This window comes from Pan paniscus, chromosome 21 (assembly GCF_029289425.2).
Source record: "Pan paniscus chromosome 21, NHGRI_mPanPan1-v2.0_pri, whole genome shotgun sequence".
NCBI lineage: Eukaryota > Metazoa > Chordata > Mammalia > Primates > Hominidae > Pan > Pan paniscus.
Window position 1 is genome coordinate 54,986,842 of NC_073270.2, and position 18,248 is coordinate 55,005,089.

At 46.7% G+C, this 18,248-nt stretch overlaps 1 protein-coding gene across 4 annotated transcripts in view; it reads right to left on the reverse strand.

Moving 5' to 3' along the window:
• Positions 1-1,214: 1,214 nt before the first annotated feature.
• ZNFX1 (zinc finger NFX1-type containing 1) overlaps positions 1,215-18,248 on the reverse strand; it is a 32,290-nt gene continuing 15,256 nt past the window's right edge. For all 4 annotated transcript variants that reach the window (XM_008961467.6, XM_003809264.6, XM_008961469.6 and 1 more), the window contains 8 exons: positions 15,831-15,945; positions 12,770-13,017; positions 11,164-11,303; positions 9,821-9,975; positions 8,988-9,133; positions 8,040-8,150; positions 6,842-6,937; positions 1,215-5,026 (listed from right to left, as the gene is read on the reverse strand). In XM_008961467.6, coding sequence (XP_008959715.1) covers positions 2,582-5,026; positions 6,842-6,937; positions 8,040-8,150; positions 8,988-9,133; positions 9,821-9,975; positions 11,164-11,303; positions 12,770-13,017; positions 15,831-15,945 — 3,456 coding nt within the window. In that variant the 3' untranslated portion in view covers positions 1,215-2,581. The remainder of the gene's footprint in view (positions 5,027-6,841; positions 6,938-8,039; positions 8,151-8,987; positions 9,134-9,820; positions 9,976-11,163; positions 11,304-12,769; positions 13,018-15,830; positions 15,946-18,248) is intronic.

The window sequence follows — 18,248 nt, forward strand, 5'->3', positions numbered from 1 at the left end:
AACCAGAGTCTCTTGTCCTCCAGGCTGGAGTGCAATGACACGATCTTGGCTCATTGCAACCTCCACCTCCCGGGTTCAAGCGAATCTCCTGCCTCAGCCTCCCAAATACCGGTGATTACAGGTGCCCGCTACCATGCCTGGCTAATTTTTGTATTTTTAGGAGAGACAGGGTTTCACCATGTTGGCCAGGCTGGTCTTGAACTCCTGACCTCAGGTGATCCACCACCTCAGCCTCCCAAAATGCTGGGATTACAGGCATGAACCACCGTACCTGGCCAAAAACCAGTTTTGATCCTGTAAGAACGTCGGTTCTCATCCTTTTCTGACTCAGAATGAGATGAAAGCTGTGGGGCCCCACCTGGGAAAACTGTATAGTTTGTTATAATTTCAGGGAGTACTTACCACCCTACCCCCAGCTTAAAAATTATAAGTTATCCAGTAGCACATACCCTAGATACTAAAGAGTGTGTTCAAAGCTATTCATTCAGACTGCACCTAAGTCACCAACAGAGGGTCCAATTCAGAAAATGATGGCACAACTGTGTGAGAGAGTACAGTTCAGACTACTGTCTTACTGGATTTTACAGAAAGTAGGTTATTAGGCTAAAAAAGCCAAGTGCAGAACTGTGTACTTTTTCTTTTCCTTTTTTTGAAGCAGGGTCTCACTCTTGCCCAGGCTGGAGTGCAGTGGCTTCACTGCTCACTGCAACCTCGACCTCCCCAGGCTCAGGTGATCCTCCTACCTCAGCCTTTGGAGTAGCTAGGACTACAAGTGCAAGCAACCACACCTGGCTTATTTTTGTATTTTTTTTTCTGTGGAGATGGTTTCGCCCTGTTGCCCAGGCTGGTCTTGAACTCCTGGGCTCAGGCCATCTGCCCAATGTGGCCTCCCAAAGTGCTGGGATTACAGATATGAGCCACCATGCCTGGCCTAAGGGATGTGTATTGCATGTGCATAAGTTCTCTCTGGGAGGACTCAGGAAGTTAACAGGGTTTGCCTCTGGAGAAAGAAACTTCAGGTATACCCTTTTGTACAGGCTGAAAAAATGTTCTTTTTACCGTGGGTAAAAATGATTCATTCACCAGCTAAATAAAAATCCTGCATCACAAAAACAAAATCACAGCCTCACTGTAGACAGTGCCTTCCCTGTGCCCGTCTTCACTGTCTTTGGCTGAGTTGCTTCTGAAAATTGAGGATACACGTGGACCACTGATTTTCTCAATCATCGTTTTTAATTGGCTTTATAAGCTAAAGTGCATAGTAAAGACAAAAAAAGGAAATGCATACATAGGAAAGGGACACTTAGAAAGGACCTGAGATACCTAAATGTCTGTTCTAAGGAACACTGGAAGGAGGGAATGCAGATGCAGGCAGCAGGCCTGGGTCTGGCTTCTGGCCTGGGTTTGGAGCCTGCAGAAGCTGCTGGCATGCTAGCCCTACCCAGGGAACAGCTCCAAGAGGGAGTGTTGGGATGAAGGATCACACTTGGGATAGATGCTGCTGGTACCAAATGTGATTTTAGCTCCATTCAGGGCCCAGGGGTAACCAGCAGTGCCACCAAACCTGTCAGCAGGTAAAGAAACTTCTACCATCCCAAAGTGCAGGTTACAGGAAAGGGGTCACTCCTTAATGACGACCTGGGCCTGCTGCATAAGGCCCATCTTATGCAGCATGTGGGCTGTCCCATCTTCCCCACTCTCAGTGACTATGTAACTGTGTCAGGGTGAGTTGGTGCAGTCTTTTGTCTTATCACGTGCCTCCATCTCCTGGAGGCAGGGTGCCCAAGGAGGGCAGGGAGGGGTTCTTGTGCTCCTTTAAGGGATAAGCAGTTCATAAACAACGATGGGCCTCTGTTTATTATGAGAGTTAGTCTGCAAATTAGGGCCTGGCAATTAGAATCGGTCTGCATCAATGAGCTCATACTCTGTTCCTGGGGAACAATGTAGAATAAACATTTGACCAAGTAAAGACCCAGAGATACCACTAGGTGGCCCTAGGTGGAAGCCCCAAACATGTTCCAGGGAGTCTGTCCACTAATTTGCAGGAGAGAAGGGGTGAGATTTGTTAACTTTGCTCTTAGTTCTGGAGATAAAGTGCTTACTCTAGCGCAGGGGTAAATCTAGAAACAAATGTGGGTGAGCCCTAAAAGTGGATCCTTAAGTAGGTGCTAAGACTAAAAAGAATGATTTTTTTTTTTTTGAGACAGAGTCTTGCTCCTGTCGCCCAGACTGGAGTGCAATGGCATGATCTCAGCTCACTGCAACCTCCGCCTCCTGGGTTTAAGTGATTCTTCTGCCTCAGCCTCCCAAGTAGCTGGGATTACAGGCGCCCGCCATAACGCCCAGCTAATTTTTGTATTTTTAGTAGAGACGGGGTTTCGCCATGTTGGTCAGGCTGGTCTCGAACTCCTGACCTCGTGATCCGCCTGCCTTGGCCTCCCAAAGTGCTGGGATTACAGGCGTAAGCCACTGCGCCCAGCCTAAAAAGGATGATAATAAAAAACAAACTTCAGTTCCTTCATTAGGGAGCTGGCCCCAGTCATTCAGTGGCGAGGGCAAAAGGCAGTGGTGTACCATCTTCCTACATCATCCCCTGGATCTCCTCAAAGTTCATCAGGTTGTTGGCCGTGTCAGACCAGGCAGCATGCTGGGCTCCATCCATTTCAGAAGCAAGCTGGTTGCTTCTTTCCAGAGTATGATTTGTGCCACCAATCACTTCCTTACAGTCAGGACACGTGCCCCTCTCCATGGCTCCCCCACAATCGCCGATCACATAGATATGGCCATTGCGGCACTTGAACCAGTGACCACGAGGATAACCTATGGCACTGACAATCTGCACTCGCTCTTCCTCTGAGATGCCCAGGCCAGAGCAGGGAAGGGTGGCTTTCAGAGCTTCCATCTTTTCCTGCACAAGTTGTTCATCCTCTTGGGTGAACTTACATGTTTTCTCGAGGATATTCTGGACACTATAGACCTCTACTGCTATGCTATCTTTCACCTTCTTCTCTGCTATCTTGTAGCGGGTCAGAAGGTTCACCAGGTATGTGAGCCTCTGGATTTCACTTCGGAGGTCACTTAGTTCCTGGCTAGTGAAGCTCAAGCGCTTCTTGGCCAGCCACTCATGGACCTGTTCTAGTCGAGTCCTCACTCTTTTCTCTTCTAAGACATGCATCTTTTTCAGGGAATCCCACAGGCTGGCCAGGTGGTCATAGAAGCTGATGTAATTCTCAACCAGACCCAGGTCCTTCACTGACAGATTTTTCTGGGCCAGCTTCTCCTTTAACATCAGGAAGTCTTCAGGAAGCAGCTGGTGGAGGAGGCTCTTCCTCTCCAGCAGGGCCTTAAGCCGTTCCTGGCTGGTTGCTATTTCCCCTGCTGAGCCCTGGATCTTTTCCTTGATGATTTCAATCTCTTCTAGCCGCTGTTTTATGCTAGTTCCATACCTCAGGTTTTTGCGGATGGGCACCTGGCAGATAGGGCAGACTTTCAACCTGATGGCGACTTCATCATCCTTCTGTTCATTCATGTAGCGGTCTAGGGCTTGCACCTCAAAGATGTGGCTGCAGTCTTCCAGCTGCACAAAGCGGGCATCAGGCTCATCCTCAAAGCCAAAGAATATTTGGGTGACCTCATCCATGTGGCAGATCCGGCATTTCTTGGGGCATGGCTCCCCACAGAGACCAATGCAGGGGTGGCCACAAACTAGCAGCTTAGTACAAGGCACATAGCATGGGGGTCGGTTGCAGGGCTCAGAGCAGAGTTTGGTGCATTGGTAGTGCTGGCAGCGCCAGACACAGGGTTCCACGCAGGGACTACACAGCTCCCCACATTTCTTCTTGCACTGGCTGTGGACACAGCGGTTCTGACAGGTCCGCTGGCAGGGTGGGCACTCGCCAATGCATGGTTCCTGGCACTTGTGTGAGCAGATAAGCAGGCGCTTGCAGGGCTGCTGACAGCGTTCATGGAAACGCCCTTCGAAGCAGCTGTGGCAGGAGCCTGGGCAAGGATGCCCGCAGTCCAAGATAGTGCCACACTTTGTGGTACACTTGACTAGCAGATCACCATACAGGAGGCCTTCCACATGACCACATTTTACCGGTTGACTGTGCCCACACTTGAGTTTTACGGTGACCATTTCTGAACACAACTGCACACAGTCCTCACCACATGGGTGGCTGCATCTGTGCCCACATCTCAGAGACTTGGAGCAAGGCTCCTGGCAGCAGAAATCTGACTCAGGCACGGAACAAGGGACCATTTGTTCATGGCCGCACCGAGGAATGGTTTTGGGCACCTTCACCTGACAAGGCTGACACTCCTGGAAGCAAACAAGGGGACACCGGTGCCCTTCCTGACAGATGACCTTCTGGCATGGCTTCATGCATTGGAACTCCTTGTGTGAAGAGTCATAAGGGTGACAGGCACGTGTGCAGACATGCCCACAGCCCAGGCGGAACTCGCAGGGCAGGCTGCAGCCTCCTTCGGGTACTTTTTGGAAGTCAGAAGCTTTGGATACTAAGGTGTGGGTTTCAGGGTGGTTCTGGCAGCAGAGCCGGAGCATGGGGCCTATTTGATTGTTCTCTCGAAGTGTATGAATGATCTTGCTCCACAGGGGCACCTTGGCCAGCATCTGCATGTTTCCGACGCAGTACATTCCCTTCTTGGCTCGGGACAAGGCCACACAGATGCGGTTGGATATCTGCAGAAAACCCACCTTGCCTTCTTGGTTGCTCCGCACTAGCGAGAGGAGGATGATGTCATTCTCTTCCCCTTGGTATTTGTCCACAACGTGGACCCTGACGCCAGCAAATGTCTTGGCAGGCATCAGTTTGCGCAGGCAGAAGAGCTGCCCGGTATAGGTAGTGAGGATGGTGATCTGGGAAGGCAGGTATTCCTGGCACAGGAAGTACTTGCACAGCTCTACCACAAAGTGAGCCTCATGCTGGTTCTGATGGCTTTTGCCCTCTTGGATTTCCTGTTCAGGAAAGTTGTGTTCTACAAAGAAAAGGTTGGAAGACACCCCCTGACAGGGAAAAGAAGTGACATGTTAAAAGGTTCACTCATGGCACTTGTTTTTTTCTTCCTCTCTTGACATGCACTGGCCACTTACTCTGCTCCAGAGAGAGACCTTGGAAAGCTTTTTGTCCACTCAACATCACTATCTTTAGTTCTTTAGTTAGTCATTGTGTGCTTCATTTTGGGGCCACAGCAAGTTATGAAAATAAAAGATTATGTCTCTTTCAGTTTTCAAGATACTTGTTTGATGTTAATATTTAAAAAAGCTGGCTGGGTACAGTGGCTCACGTCTGTAATCCCAGCACTTTGAGAGGCCGAGGTGGGTGGATCACCTGAGGTCAGGAGTTTGAGACCAGCCTGGCCCACATGGTGAAACCCTGTCTCTACTAAAAATACAAAAATTAGCTGGGCGTGGTAGTGGGCGCCTATAATCCCAGCTATTCAGGAGACTGAGATGGGAGAATAGTTTGAACCCAGGATGCAGAGATTGCAGTGAGCCGAGATCATGCCACTGCACTCCAGCCTGGGTGACAGACAGAGTGAGACTCCATCTCAAAAAAAATAAAAAATAAAACAGCCATCCACAATCCAACCATTATAGCTGAAAGAACAAGCAGTGCTGTGAGGATGATGATGACAGAGCAGCTAACTTACTGAGCACTCCACTGTGCTGACTGCTTTATATACATTACCTCCTTCCATACAGTAATGGGATATGGCAGGAGCCATTATTCTTATTGTCCAGAAGAACCTGATACTCAGAATTTATTTATTTATTTTTAAAAAAGAGACAGTCTTGCTATGTTCCCCAGCCTGGTTTTGAACTCTTGGCCTCAGCTGACAATTTTTTTTTTTTTTTGAGACAGAGTTTCACTCTTGTTGCGTAGGCTGAAGTACAGTGGCACGGTCTTGTTGGCTCACCACAACCTCCACTTCCCAGGTTCAAGCGATCCTCTTGCCTCAGCCTCCCAAGTAGCTGGGATTACAGGCGCCCACCACCATGCCCAGTTAATTTTTGTATTTTTAGTAGAGACGGGGTTTCACCATGTTGGCCAGGCTAGTCTCAAACTCCTGACCTCAGGTGATCCACCCATCTTGGCCTCCCAAAGTGCTGAGATTATAGGCATGAGCCACCACACCCAGCCAGGCACACGCCACCGCACCCAGCTAATTTTTGTATTTTTAGTAGAGATGGGGTTTCACCATGTTGGCCAGGATGGTCTTGATCTCTTGACCTTGTGATTCGCCTGCCTCGGCCTCACAAAGCTCTGGGATTACAGGCGTAAGCCACCGCGCCTGGCCAGAATTCTTACATAACTTGCTTAAGGTTACATGGCTAACAGGCAGAGTTGGGATTAAAAAACCCTGGTCTGTATTTCAATTTTCTCCCAGTAACCAGCTTTTAAAAAGCTGGCTCTACTCCCTTCTGAAAGGCTTTCTTTTTTTTTTTTGACAGGGAGTCTCTCTCCACTGCCCAGCCTGGAGTGCAGTAGCATGGCACGATCTCCGCTCACTGCAACCTCCATCTCCCGGGTTCAAGCAATTCTCCCACCTCAGCCTTCTGAGTAGCTGGGATTACAGGTGCTTGCCACCATGCTCGGCTAATTTTTGTATTTTAGTAGAGACAGGGTTTCACCATGTTAGTTAGGCTGGTCTCGAACTCTGACCTCAAGTGATCTGCCCACCTCAGCTTCCCAAAGTGCTGGGATTACAGGTGTGAGCCACCGCGCCTGGCCGCTGAAAAGCTTTTTTATCTTGAGGAAATTATAGCCTTTTTAGGTTGCTGACACCATCCAAGAAAGATCGGGTAGGACAGACTCACCTTAATCTTCTCATACTTAAGAACAGATGGATGATTCTCCAGATCCTGGTAAATGTGGGGGGTCAAAAGGCGGGCAATTTCAGGGCACATACGGTGCTGAAAAAACACATGCATGTCATTAGAAACATGGGCAGAGCACACACGGACAATTTCTTTAAAGATAAGGTTGCTGTTAGAAAATTTAGGGAGGGCCAGTTGTGATGGCTTGTATCTGTAATCCCATCACTTTGGGAAGCCAAGGCAGGAGGATCACTTCAGGTCAGGATTTCAAGACCAGCCTGGCAACATAGTGAGCCCTCGTCTCTATTTTTCTTTCTTTCTTTCTTTTTTTTTTTTGAGACGTGTCACCAAGGCTGGGGTGCAGTGGCGCAATCTCAGCTCATTGCAACCTCTGCCTCCCAGGTTCTAGTGATTCTCCTGCCTCAGCCTTCCAAAAGTAGCTGGGACTACAGGCATGAGGCACCACGCCTGGCTAATTTTTTGTATTTTTAGCAGAGACAGTGTTTCGCCATGTTGGCGAGGCTGGTCACAAGCTCCTGAACTCAAGGGATCCGCCCGCCTTGGCCTCCCAAAGTGCTAGGATTACAGGTGTGAGCCACCACACCTGGCCTCTATTTTTCTTTTCTTTTTTTTTTTTCTGAGACGGAATCTAGCTCTATTGCCAGGCTGGAGTACAGTGGCATGATCTCGGCTCACTGCAACCACCGCCTCCCAGGTTCAAGCGATTCTCCTGCCTCAGCCTCCTGAGTAGCTGGGATTACAGGCGCCCACCACCACGCCCGGCTAATTTTTGCATTTTTAGTAGAGACAGGCTTTCACCATGTTGGCCAGGCTGGTCTCGAACTCCTGACCTCAGGTGATCTGCCCACCTTGGCCTCCCAAAGTGCTGGGATTACAGGTGTGAGCCACCGCACCTGGCCTCTATTTTTCTTAAAAAAAAAAAGGAAAGAAAATCTAGAGAGATAGAGATTATCATTTCAAAAAAATAAGGAGAAAGCATAACATAAACAGCTCCTTTGTCCAACAAAAACTCAACACGGTGATCTTGTGGTGTTTTAAAACAGAAAATGTAAGGTTGACAGAGTCATTTCAGTATTAAATTATTTTTATTTATATGAGACCTCTTTTGCTGGCAACTGGCAGCTTCCCAGGAGCTTTCTCCGGGGCATTTGGTAACAACAGAGGCCCAGCTTCTCACCTGGTAATTCAGACGGACAAAGGGAATGTTTACTTTCACTAGCCGTTCAAAAAGGGACACCTCAAGGTTGAAGTTCTTGGCCAGATCATACACGTTGGCACTGGGGCGCAGCTGAGAAGAGAAACATGGCTGAGGATTCTCTACTGATAAAGTCATTTAACCATCCATACTTCCATCCATCCAACCAACCATCAAATGTTTTTCAAGTGTTGACTATGTGCCAGGCACTATTCTACATACTCACAGTTTAAGGATTAATAATGACAAGGGTTAAGGATTAGTAGAACTAAAGGTGATATGACAGAGTGCCCCATGGTGGGTTTTTTCTAGCTAGGCCTCTGAGCAGTGACATCTGAGTAGACACTAGCATGGCAGAAGTTGCCAGTTCTTCAGTCATTTGAAAAGCAAGATCCATAATGGGGAGCGGAAAGGACACAGTGGGACACCAAGAGCAAATGGGATGAAGTCAGAGAAATAAGCTGAAACCTGATCACATAAGCCTTTGTGGGCCACTTTAAGAAGCTTGATTTTTATGCAAGTGCAATGGGAAACCACTGGAGGGTTTTCAGCTGGAAAGTGATATTATCTATCTACCTTTTTTTTTTAAAAAAATTCACTTTGGCTCCTTTATGTAGAGTGCATTAGAAGGTAGCAAAAATGGAAGCAGGGAGACTGAGGAGCATGCTATTACAATACAGTCCACTCAAGAGGCCATGGTGGACTAGGTAAATAGCAGAGGGAATGGATGAAATAAATGACGTTGCCACTAAAATATACCCCAAATCTAATAGCACCTGCTCTTAGACTGAACGTGGGAGGTGAAGACAAGAGGAATCACAAGAAGCTACTAATAAGCTTGAGGACTGTTGAAGCAGAGGCCAGGGTCTTCCTTTATGATCTCACCCTCACGGAGAGCCAGCCCATCTTCTAGGGGGACTCTTGTTTTACCTGCTGGTGGTCCCCAATCAGAATGAGGTGCTGGCAAGCTTTGCTCAATGTGGCAATGGTATGGGCCTCAAGGACTTCTGCAGCTTCTTCCACTATGACAATCCTCGGCTCCACCTTCTGTAGGATCTGGCGGTATTTGGCAGCACCTCAAGTGAGGAAAGAAGAGAAAGGCTCCTCTGAGCTGAGGCACAGGACCCACAGGGCCACTGGGCCTCTGGGAATCCACTTCTGTATCTTCCCTGAACCTGGATCAGCGACAGCTGGTCCTTATAGTGTTCTGGGTGGTCTCCAGAACATTAAAACCGTGTTGGTCACTGTTGGAGTTTCAAACCCAGCAGGAGAAAGTGAGTGAATTTCTTTTTTCTTTCTTTCTTTTTTTTTCTTTGAGACAGTCTCACTCTGTCACCCAGGCTGGAGTGCAGTGGTGCGATCTCAGCTGACTGCAACCTCCACCTCCCAGGTTCAAGTGATTCTTGTGCCCCAGCCTCCCGAGTAGCCAGGATTACAGGCGCCCACCACTACACCCGGCTAATTTTTGTATTTTTAGTAGAGACGAGATTTCACCATGTTGGCCAGGCTGATTGCAAACTTATGACCTCAGGTGATCCACCTGCCTTGGCCTCCCAAAGTGTTGGGATTATAGGCGTGAGCCACTGCGCCTGGCGAAAGTGAGTGAATTTCACCAAGAGTTCTCAAAATATGGGTGCTTTCAGTAGCTTTTCATGGTATTTTCCTCTAACCTACCAAAGAAGCTCCTCTTTACCTGTCCTTAGATAATCTGGCACCAGAAGTGAACTTAGATGCAACAGGCAAATTTCTCCACAGTTTCTTACCTGTGGTTGTCATTCCTACAACCTGGGCATCTTTAAGAATGTGCAGGTCTTCCTGGAGTCTCAGCTCGGCCATTCTTTCTGCTGATGTGCGGTACTGGCGTTCATAACTGAGGATCTTCCGGCGGGTGTCAGCCTGGTACAACTGTAGCCAGAGCCTGGAGAATGGGAAGAACCAAGGAAAGAAAGCCACATGCTCTTTGAGAAGGTGGAAGAACGCCCTTCAGTGTGCCCAGTGTATGAAGTGAACCTTGGACCCTTGGAGCATAGTGACAAACAGAGAGATACATTCAGGGACCTAAGAATCCAAAATGCCCAACAAAAAGATGTGCAGAGTGGTCAGGAGCTAAGGAAAGGGGTGAGATAAAGAACAAAGGTTAACTATGGGAAGAAAATAAGAGACTTTAAAAACTTTGGGAAGAATTTCTCATAAATTCTCCCAGCTGCAGCATCCCTGCCTAATTTCCCTCCCCTCCTCTAATTCTCCATAGAGTATTTATTTTATTAGTAAAACTGATGATGTCACTAATCGCTGTAAAACTTTCCAACGGCTTTCTACTACTTTTTTTTTTTTTTTTTTTTTTTTTTAAAGACGGAGTCTTGCTCTGTCACCCAGGCTGGAGTGCAATGGCGTGATCTCGGCTCACTACAACCTCCACCTCCGGGTTCAAGCGATTCTCCTGCCTCAGCCTCCCGAGTAGCTGGGATTATAGGCAGCAGCCACCACGCCCAGCTAATTTTTTGTGTTTTTAGTAGAGACGGGGTTTCACTGTGTTAGCCAGGATGGTCTCAATCTCCTGACCTTGTGATCCGCCTGTCTCGGCCTCCCGAAGTGCTAGGATTAAAGGCGTGAGCTACTGCGCCCGGCCTCTCCTACTCTTTTTTTTTTTCCTGTAGAGATGAGGTCTCACTATGTTGCCCAGGCTGGTCTTGAACCCTGGGCCTCAAGAGATCCTCTAGCCTCAGCCTCCCAAAGTGGTGAGATTACAGGTGTGAGTCATTGTGCCTGTTACCTCTCTGTTCTTTTCTTTCTGAGTTTTTATACCCATTTGTAACTTTTTATTTGTGGAATTATGTGATTAATTTGTTACCCTGGATAGACTCCATAGGCTCCACGAAGGTAATAATTAATTTGTTACCCTGGATAGACTCTATAAGCTCCATGAAAGTAGAGCAAAGTGTCTATTCTATCCCATGGCTGTATCCCTATCACTCAGCTCAGTGGTGGTGCTCAATCAATAATTAGTTAACATCGTTGAAGGTCTTGGAGGTGGAGAATGTTCTAGGAACAGAAGAGGAACTCCCTGGGGAAATTACATGGGTTGGCTGGATGTGGAACACAGTACCTATAAAGCTGCCAGCGAGAACTGAGGTCCAGCTGCCAAACATCCTCGATCTCACTGGCCTCGGCTGCAGTCATGGTGTTCAGTTTGCGAAGCTCATCCTTCACTCTTTTTTTCATTTTCTTTTTCTGGTTGCGCTGGGTCTGCAGACATCAATACCAGGCAGGGTACTGTCTGAGCAGAGGCAGGCTTGGTTTTAAGCCCAAGGCAGGGGTCACAGCACATAAGAAAAAGGGCTGGCATCGCTGATTAATGTCAAGTGTCTTACATTCTTCCAACAGCTCTTCCACTGTAGAGTGGCTAAACGAGGACTCTGGAGCCAGTCTGCCTGGCTTCAAAGCCCTACTCTACCTCTTACTAGATTGTGGGACCTAAGGTAAATGACCTAACCTCTGTGTCCCTCAGTATCACCTTCTATAAAATGGGAATAATAATGGTATCTCTTTATAGGATTGTTGGCTTGTCAGGAGTAAATACGTGGAAAGCATTTATACTAGTACTAGCACTAGTTATCATTAAACATCTTTGACCATAGCCTGTTTCTTGTTCCTAAAATGTATGCCATGAAAGTCATGGGGGTGGTACTTTCTTGTTGAATGCTGTACAACCAGTGCCTAGCAACTGGTGCTTCACACAGGACTTGGCACAGTGCCTGCTAAAACGGTCCTACTGCCATCGTATCAACACAGTACCTTTAACAAGTGGTGGAAAGCACTGTTTATGAGAAAGTGCTCTCTTCTGGCCGTCACTGAGTCTGAGGCTATGAGCCTTTAGAAGGCTCGCAAGTCAGACAGATGTCACTAAATAAAGATCTTCCCGCTGCTTCAAAACGAAACAAATCAACCTTTCCTGATGCCTCCTGGGAGAGATGCTAAATCTGTGCTTCTAAGAATTGAGATCATGACTCCGCTCACCACATATAGTGATACTGAACTGAACTAGATCAGGTGCAAAGCCAGCACTCAGATGAAAACTGCATCCAAAGTTGCCCTTGAAAGTTCTCAAATCATTGGTAAGGTTTACAAATTCTTATTTTGAGTATCTAATCCTCGATCATCATAGTTATGCATGGTAAACAGTGAGGACTACTAGGCTCCACCAAAAGGAGCAGAGGGAAGGCTACATGAAGACACCTGGGCATTCATACAATTCTGGCTTTAAGAGAAGTGTCAAATTCCAGGCTGAATGAAGGAGGAATATTCCATCCAGCCTGGAGGTCTCGCTTCATTGCTTACTTTAATCCTCTAAAATCTTAGTACATGTTCACAAACTCATTTGAAATAGAGAAAACAACACTCCTGAAGGCATTAAGTACTGAGACCGTGTTTGACCTGACTCATATGTGCTACATTCTTCCACAAGTTCTACAGAAGCACTTGGCTACCTGCTTCCTGTCTTTCTAAGTTGGCATTTCTTGCCAGAGGCCCTCTGAAGAACCATCGTATTTATATCCTTGGGAATCACTAAAGCCATCTCATACCAGGGATAGGCTGTAATACGGGTACTTAGCTAATTGTAATGGTGAAGTGAATATACTGTATCAGAAGTGGGGGAAAACAAGTGGTCAGAACACTCTCAGGCCTGTTTCAACCCAAGGAAGTGAGTTTACCTGCCACTCTCCTGTGGCTTGCTCCTGTCCAGCTGCTGTCCCAGTGCCACAATGGTCTAGCCTCATGGCCAGAAGCATTTTAGCCAACTCCTGGTCTGCCCCACTCTCTTCCTTCTTCCGCCGCTGGGGCCTCACCACCTCTTCCTCCTCAATCACCCGGTCTGCTTGAATCAGGTCAGCTTCCTCTGCGATCTCTATCAGCGAACTCTCCTCCTCCCCTTCTTCCTCCTCATCCCCTTCTGCCTGGGCTAAGAGAGAGAAACAGGCAGGAGAGAGATGAAAACTCTTTTTTTTTTTTTTTTGATATGGAGTCTCGCTCTTTTGCCCAGGGTGGAGTGCGGTGGTGCAATCTTGGCTCACTGCAACCTCTGCCTCCTGGGTTCAAGTGATTCTCCGGCCTCAGCCTCCTGAGTAGCTGGGATTACAGGCACCCACCACCACGCCTGCCTAATTTTGTAGGCTAATTTTGTATTTTTAGTAGAGATGGGGTTTCACCATGTTGGTCAGGCTGGTCTCCAACTCCTGACCTCGTGATCTGCCCACCTTGGCTTCCCAAAGTGCTGGGATTACAGGCGTGAGCCACCGTGCCTGGCCAGAGATGGAAACTCTTGAAGCTAAGGGACAGAAGACGGCACCTACAAGAGCTCAGATGCATGAAGACATTATCAAGGGTTTATGTGATTTTTTTTTTTTTTTTTTGAGACGGAGTTTCACTCGTTGCCCAGGCTGGAGTGCAATGGCACAATCTCGGCTCACCACAACCTCCACCTCCCGGGTTCAAGCGATTCTCCTGCCTCAGCCTCCCGAGTAGTTGGCATTACAGTTATGCACCACCACGCCCAGCTAATTTTGTATTTTTAGTAGAGACAGGGTTTCTCCATGTTGGTCAGGCTGGTCTCGAACTCCCGACCTCAGGCCTGCCTCGGCCTCCCAAAGTGCTGGGATTACAGGTGTGAGCCACTGCACCCAGCCCTATGTGATTATTTTTGAGAAGAGAAACTAGAAGGAATGAGAGGAGAGTTAGGAAAGGCTTAGGTCTCCTTATATACTTTTTGTTACATGTTTTACGTTAAAAAAATCATACGAATATATGCCTTTTAAAGAAAGGTTTTGGCTGTGCGTGGGGCTTATGCCTGTATCCCAGCACTCTGGGAGGCTGAGGTGGGTGGATCACCTGACGTCAGGAGTTCGAGACCAGCCTGGCCAACACGGTGAAACTCCGTCTTTACTAAAAATACAAAAATTAGCCAAGTGTGGTGGCGCATGCCTGTATTTCTAGCTACCTGGGAGGCTGAGGCAGGAGAATCACTTGAACCCAGGAGGTGGAAGTTGCAGTGAGCCGAGATCGTGCCATTGCACTCCAGCCTGGGCAACAGAGCGAGACTCCATCTCAAAAATAAATAAATAAGGCTGGGCGTGGTGGCTCATGCCTGTAATCCCAGCACTCTGGGAGGCCGAGGTGGGCAGATCACCTGAGGTCAGGAGCTCGAGACCAGCCTGGCCAACATGGGGAAACCCCATCTTTACTAAAAATACAAAATAAGCTGGGTGTGGTGAGTGTGCCTGTAATCCCAGCTACTTGGGAAGCTGAGGCAGGAGAATTGCTCGAACCTGGGAGGCAGAGGTTGCAGTGAGCCGAGATCACACCATTGCACTGCAGCCTGGTGGACAGAGTGAGACTGTGAGACTCAGTCTCAAAAAAAAAAAAAAATAAATAAATAAATAAATAAAATAAATAAATACAAAATAAATAAATAAAGGTTTTACTTATACCAAATACATATACAATGGAGGGCATACAATGTAAATATGTAATATAAAGGATAATAAAAATATATAAAATGAATACCCAAGTACCTTCCACCCAATTTAAGTAGAAAACTGACAAATTTTTTGAAGACCTTTGTTAGCCTTCCTAACCTGAATTTTATATTACTCATTTCCTTTTTAAAAGATAATAATGTTACCACATTTATACTGTATCTAAGTAACACATTGTCTAGTATATATGTTTCCATAACTTGCCTTTTTTTTTTTTTTTTGAGACTATGTCTGTCACTCAGGCTGTAGTGCAGCATTGCAGTCATGGCTCACTGCAGCCTCAACCTCCTGAGCTCAAGCCATCCTCTCGCCTCAGCCATCTAAGTAGCTGGGACTACAGGCACGCACCACCACACCCAGCTAAATTTTTTTCTTTTTTTTTTTAGTAAAGACGGGGTCTCATTATGTTGCCCAGGCTGGTCTCCAACTTCTGGGCTCAAACAATCCTCCTGCCTTGCACTTGCAAAGTGCTGGGATTACATGCATGGGCCACTATGCCCGGCTAACTTGCCTTTTTCATTCAGCATGTTTTTGAGATTCGTATGTGTTACTGTATATGCTGTGTTTCATTCCTTTTCACTGTTGTACTGTATTTCATTATCTGAGTTGACTTAATTGATCCATCCATTGAAGAAATGTTGATGAACATTTGAGTTCTTTCTGATTTTCTGCTATGATAAAGTGGTTACGTAAATTTAAATATCCCCAGCAGCAGTGCATCAGAGTTTCCATTGCTTCAAATTCTCATCAACATGGGGTTATATCAAACTTTAATTGTTGCCAAACTGGTGTGTAAGTAATAGTTATCTCATTGTGGTTTTAATTCCTCTAGTTTTTAATGAGCACTTTTCATATATCTATTGAACAATTTCCTATTTTGTGATGTGCCTGTTAAAAGTCTTTTATCTCATTAGCTGGGCGTGGTGGCACTTGCCTGTAATGCCAGCTACTTGGGAGGCTAAGGCAGGAGAGGAGAATCGCTTGAACCTGGAAGGTGGAGGTTGCAGTGAGCCGAGATCACGCCACTGCACTCCAGCCTGGGCAACAAGAGTGAAACTCCATCTCAAAAAAAAAAAAAAAAAAAGTATTTTATCTCTTTTCCTTATATTAAGCTATTTGTCTTTCTCTGATTGACTCATAGCTCTTTATTTATTCTGGGAATTATTTTTAAGTCTCACTGTTCTGGTATTTACTATATTCTACGTTAAGATTCGATTCTAGGAAGACATGCACTTCTTACCTGTATTCTCGGGTCCTGCTGGAGAAACACTTTGCGTGAAAGAACCGACACCAAGACCTAGCCACTCCAGCATCATGGAATGCTTCCAGTGCTGGAAGCAAATCCATTCACTATCCTAAGGAAAGAAGAATGAGCATTTGTGAGGATTCTATGACAACCAATGTGAAGGCTGGGTCTCCTCAAAGAATCAAAAGCAGATTGGGGCATGGTAGCTCATGCCTGTAATCCCAGCAATTTGGAAGGCCAAGGCAGGAAGACTGCCTGAGCCCAGAAATTCAAGACCAGCCTGGGCAATACGGTGAGACCCTATGTCTTTAAAAAGAGAGAGAAAAAAAAGACTGGGTGTGGTGGCTTGCGCCTGTAATCCCAACACTTTGGGAGGCTGAGGCAGGCGGATCACCTGAGGTCACGAGTTTGAGACCAGCCTGGCCAACATGGTGAAACCCTGTCTTTATTAAAAATACAAAAATTAGCCAGGCATAGTGGTGCATGCCTGTAGTCCCAGCTACTCAGGAGGCTGAGGCAGAAGAACTGCTTGAACCCGGGAGGCAGAGGTTGCAGTGAGTGGAGATTGTGCCACTACACTCCGGCCTGGGTGACAAAAGCAAGATTCTGTCTCAAAAAAGCTGGGTGTGATGGCATGCACATATAATCCCAGTTACCCAGGAGGCTGAGGTAGGAGGACTGCTTGAGCCCAGGAGGCCGAGGCTGCAGTGAGCTATGATTATGCCACTGCCCTCCAGCCTGGGCTCAAGACCCTATCTCAAAAGAAAAAAGAATCAAAAGTAATTCCCTTAAAGTTTATAGGCTGTACTATTCACAACAGCAAAGACATCTAATCAACCTAAATGCGCATCAATGAAGGACTGGATAAAGAAAACGTGGTACATATATACCATGGAATACTATGCAGCCATAAAAAAAGAATGAGATCATGTCCTTTGCGAGGACATGAATGGAGTTTGAGGGCATTATCTTTAGCAAACTAACACAAGAACAGAAAACCAAATACTGCATGTTCTCACTTATAAGTTAAATGATGAGAACACATGGTCACATAGAGGGGATCAACACACTGGGGCCTATTGAAGGGTGGAGGATGGGAGGAGGGAGAGGAGCAGGAAAAATAACTGATGAGTACTAGGCTTAATATCTAGGTGATGTACAACAAACCGCCATGACACAAGTTTTTTTTTTTTTTGAGACAGAGTCTTGCTTTGTCACCCAGGCTGGAGTGCAGTGGCACGATCTCGGCTCACTGCAAGCTCTGCCTCCCGGGTTCACACCATTCTCCTGCCTCAGCCTCCTGAGTAGCTGGGACTACAGGCGCCCGCCACCATGCCCGGCTAATTTTTTTATTTTTTTAGTAGAGACGGGGTTTCAGCGTATTAGCCAGGATGGTCTCAATCTCCTGACCTCGTGATCCGCCTGCCTCGGCCTCCCAAAGTGCTGGGATTACAGGCGTGAGCCACTGCGCGCTCAGCCTCATGACACAAGTTTACCTACGTAACAAACCTGCACACGTACCCCTGAACTTAAAAGTTAAAAAAAAATTAAAAAAGAAACATTATATTGTTAAAAAAAAAAAAGTTCAGAGGCTGTGAACTAGCATCTCCTTGGGCAACTGGAACATTTAACATGACTTGTATAGAATTTTAAAAATCAGAGGGCTGGGCACGGTGGCTCATGCCTATAATCCCAGCACTTTGGAGAGCCGAGGTGGGCGGGTCACCTGAGGTCAGGAGTTCAAGACCAGCCTGGCCAATGTGGTGAAACCCTGTCTCTACAAAAATTAGCCAGGCATGATGGCAGGTGCCTGTAATCCTAGCTACTCAAGAGGCCAAGGTAAGAGAATCGCTTGAACCTGGGAGGCGGAGGTTGTAGTAAGCCAAGATCATGCCATTGCACTGCAGCCTGGGGTGAGAGAGTGAGACTCTGTCTCAAAAAAAAAAAAAAAAGAAGAAGAAAAAAAAGAATTAAAAAAAATTTCCAGCCTATTTTGACAAAATCAGGAGCTATGGCAGCAATGACTGTTTATTACTGAATGGCAACAAATGGCTGGAGCTGGGTTGCTACCACATCTGTTCTAGTTTGCCACAGTCCTCTCCGCTTCTTAATATTTCAAATCTAGATTGCTTCACTTATTTGTAAGACCTGAATGACCTCTGTAAGCTTTTGGTTTGTAATCCTGTAAATCAGCAACCTAATGATAACAAAGCTACCATTTCACGGGGTTCCTAGCCCGCCACTTTACAGAGACTGTCTCAGTTATTTCTTACCGTATCTTTTGAAGGTAGGCATTATTATTATCCATGTTTGATTGCTGAGGATCACATGAACCCAAGTCACACAGTCAGTCTGCATGACTATATCTATCAACTCCCAAGTTCTCTATCTGTGCTAGTTTGCCTCTGGTTA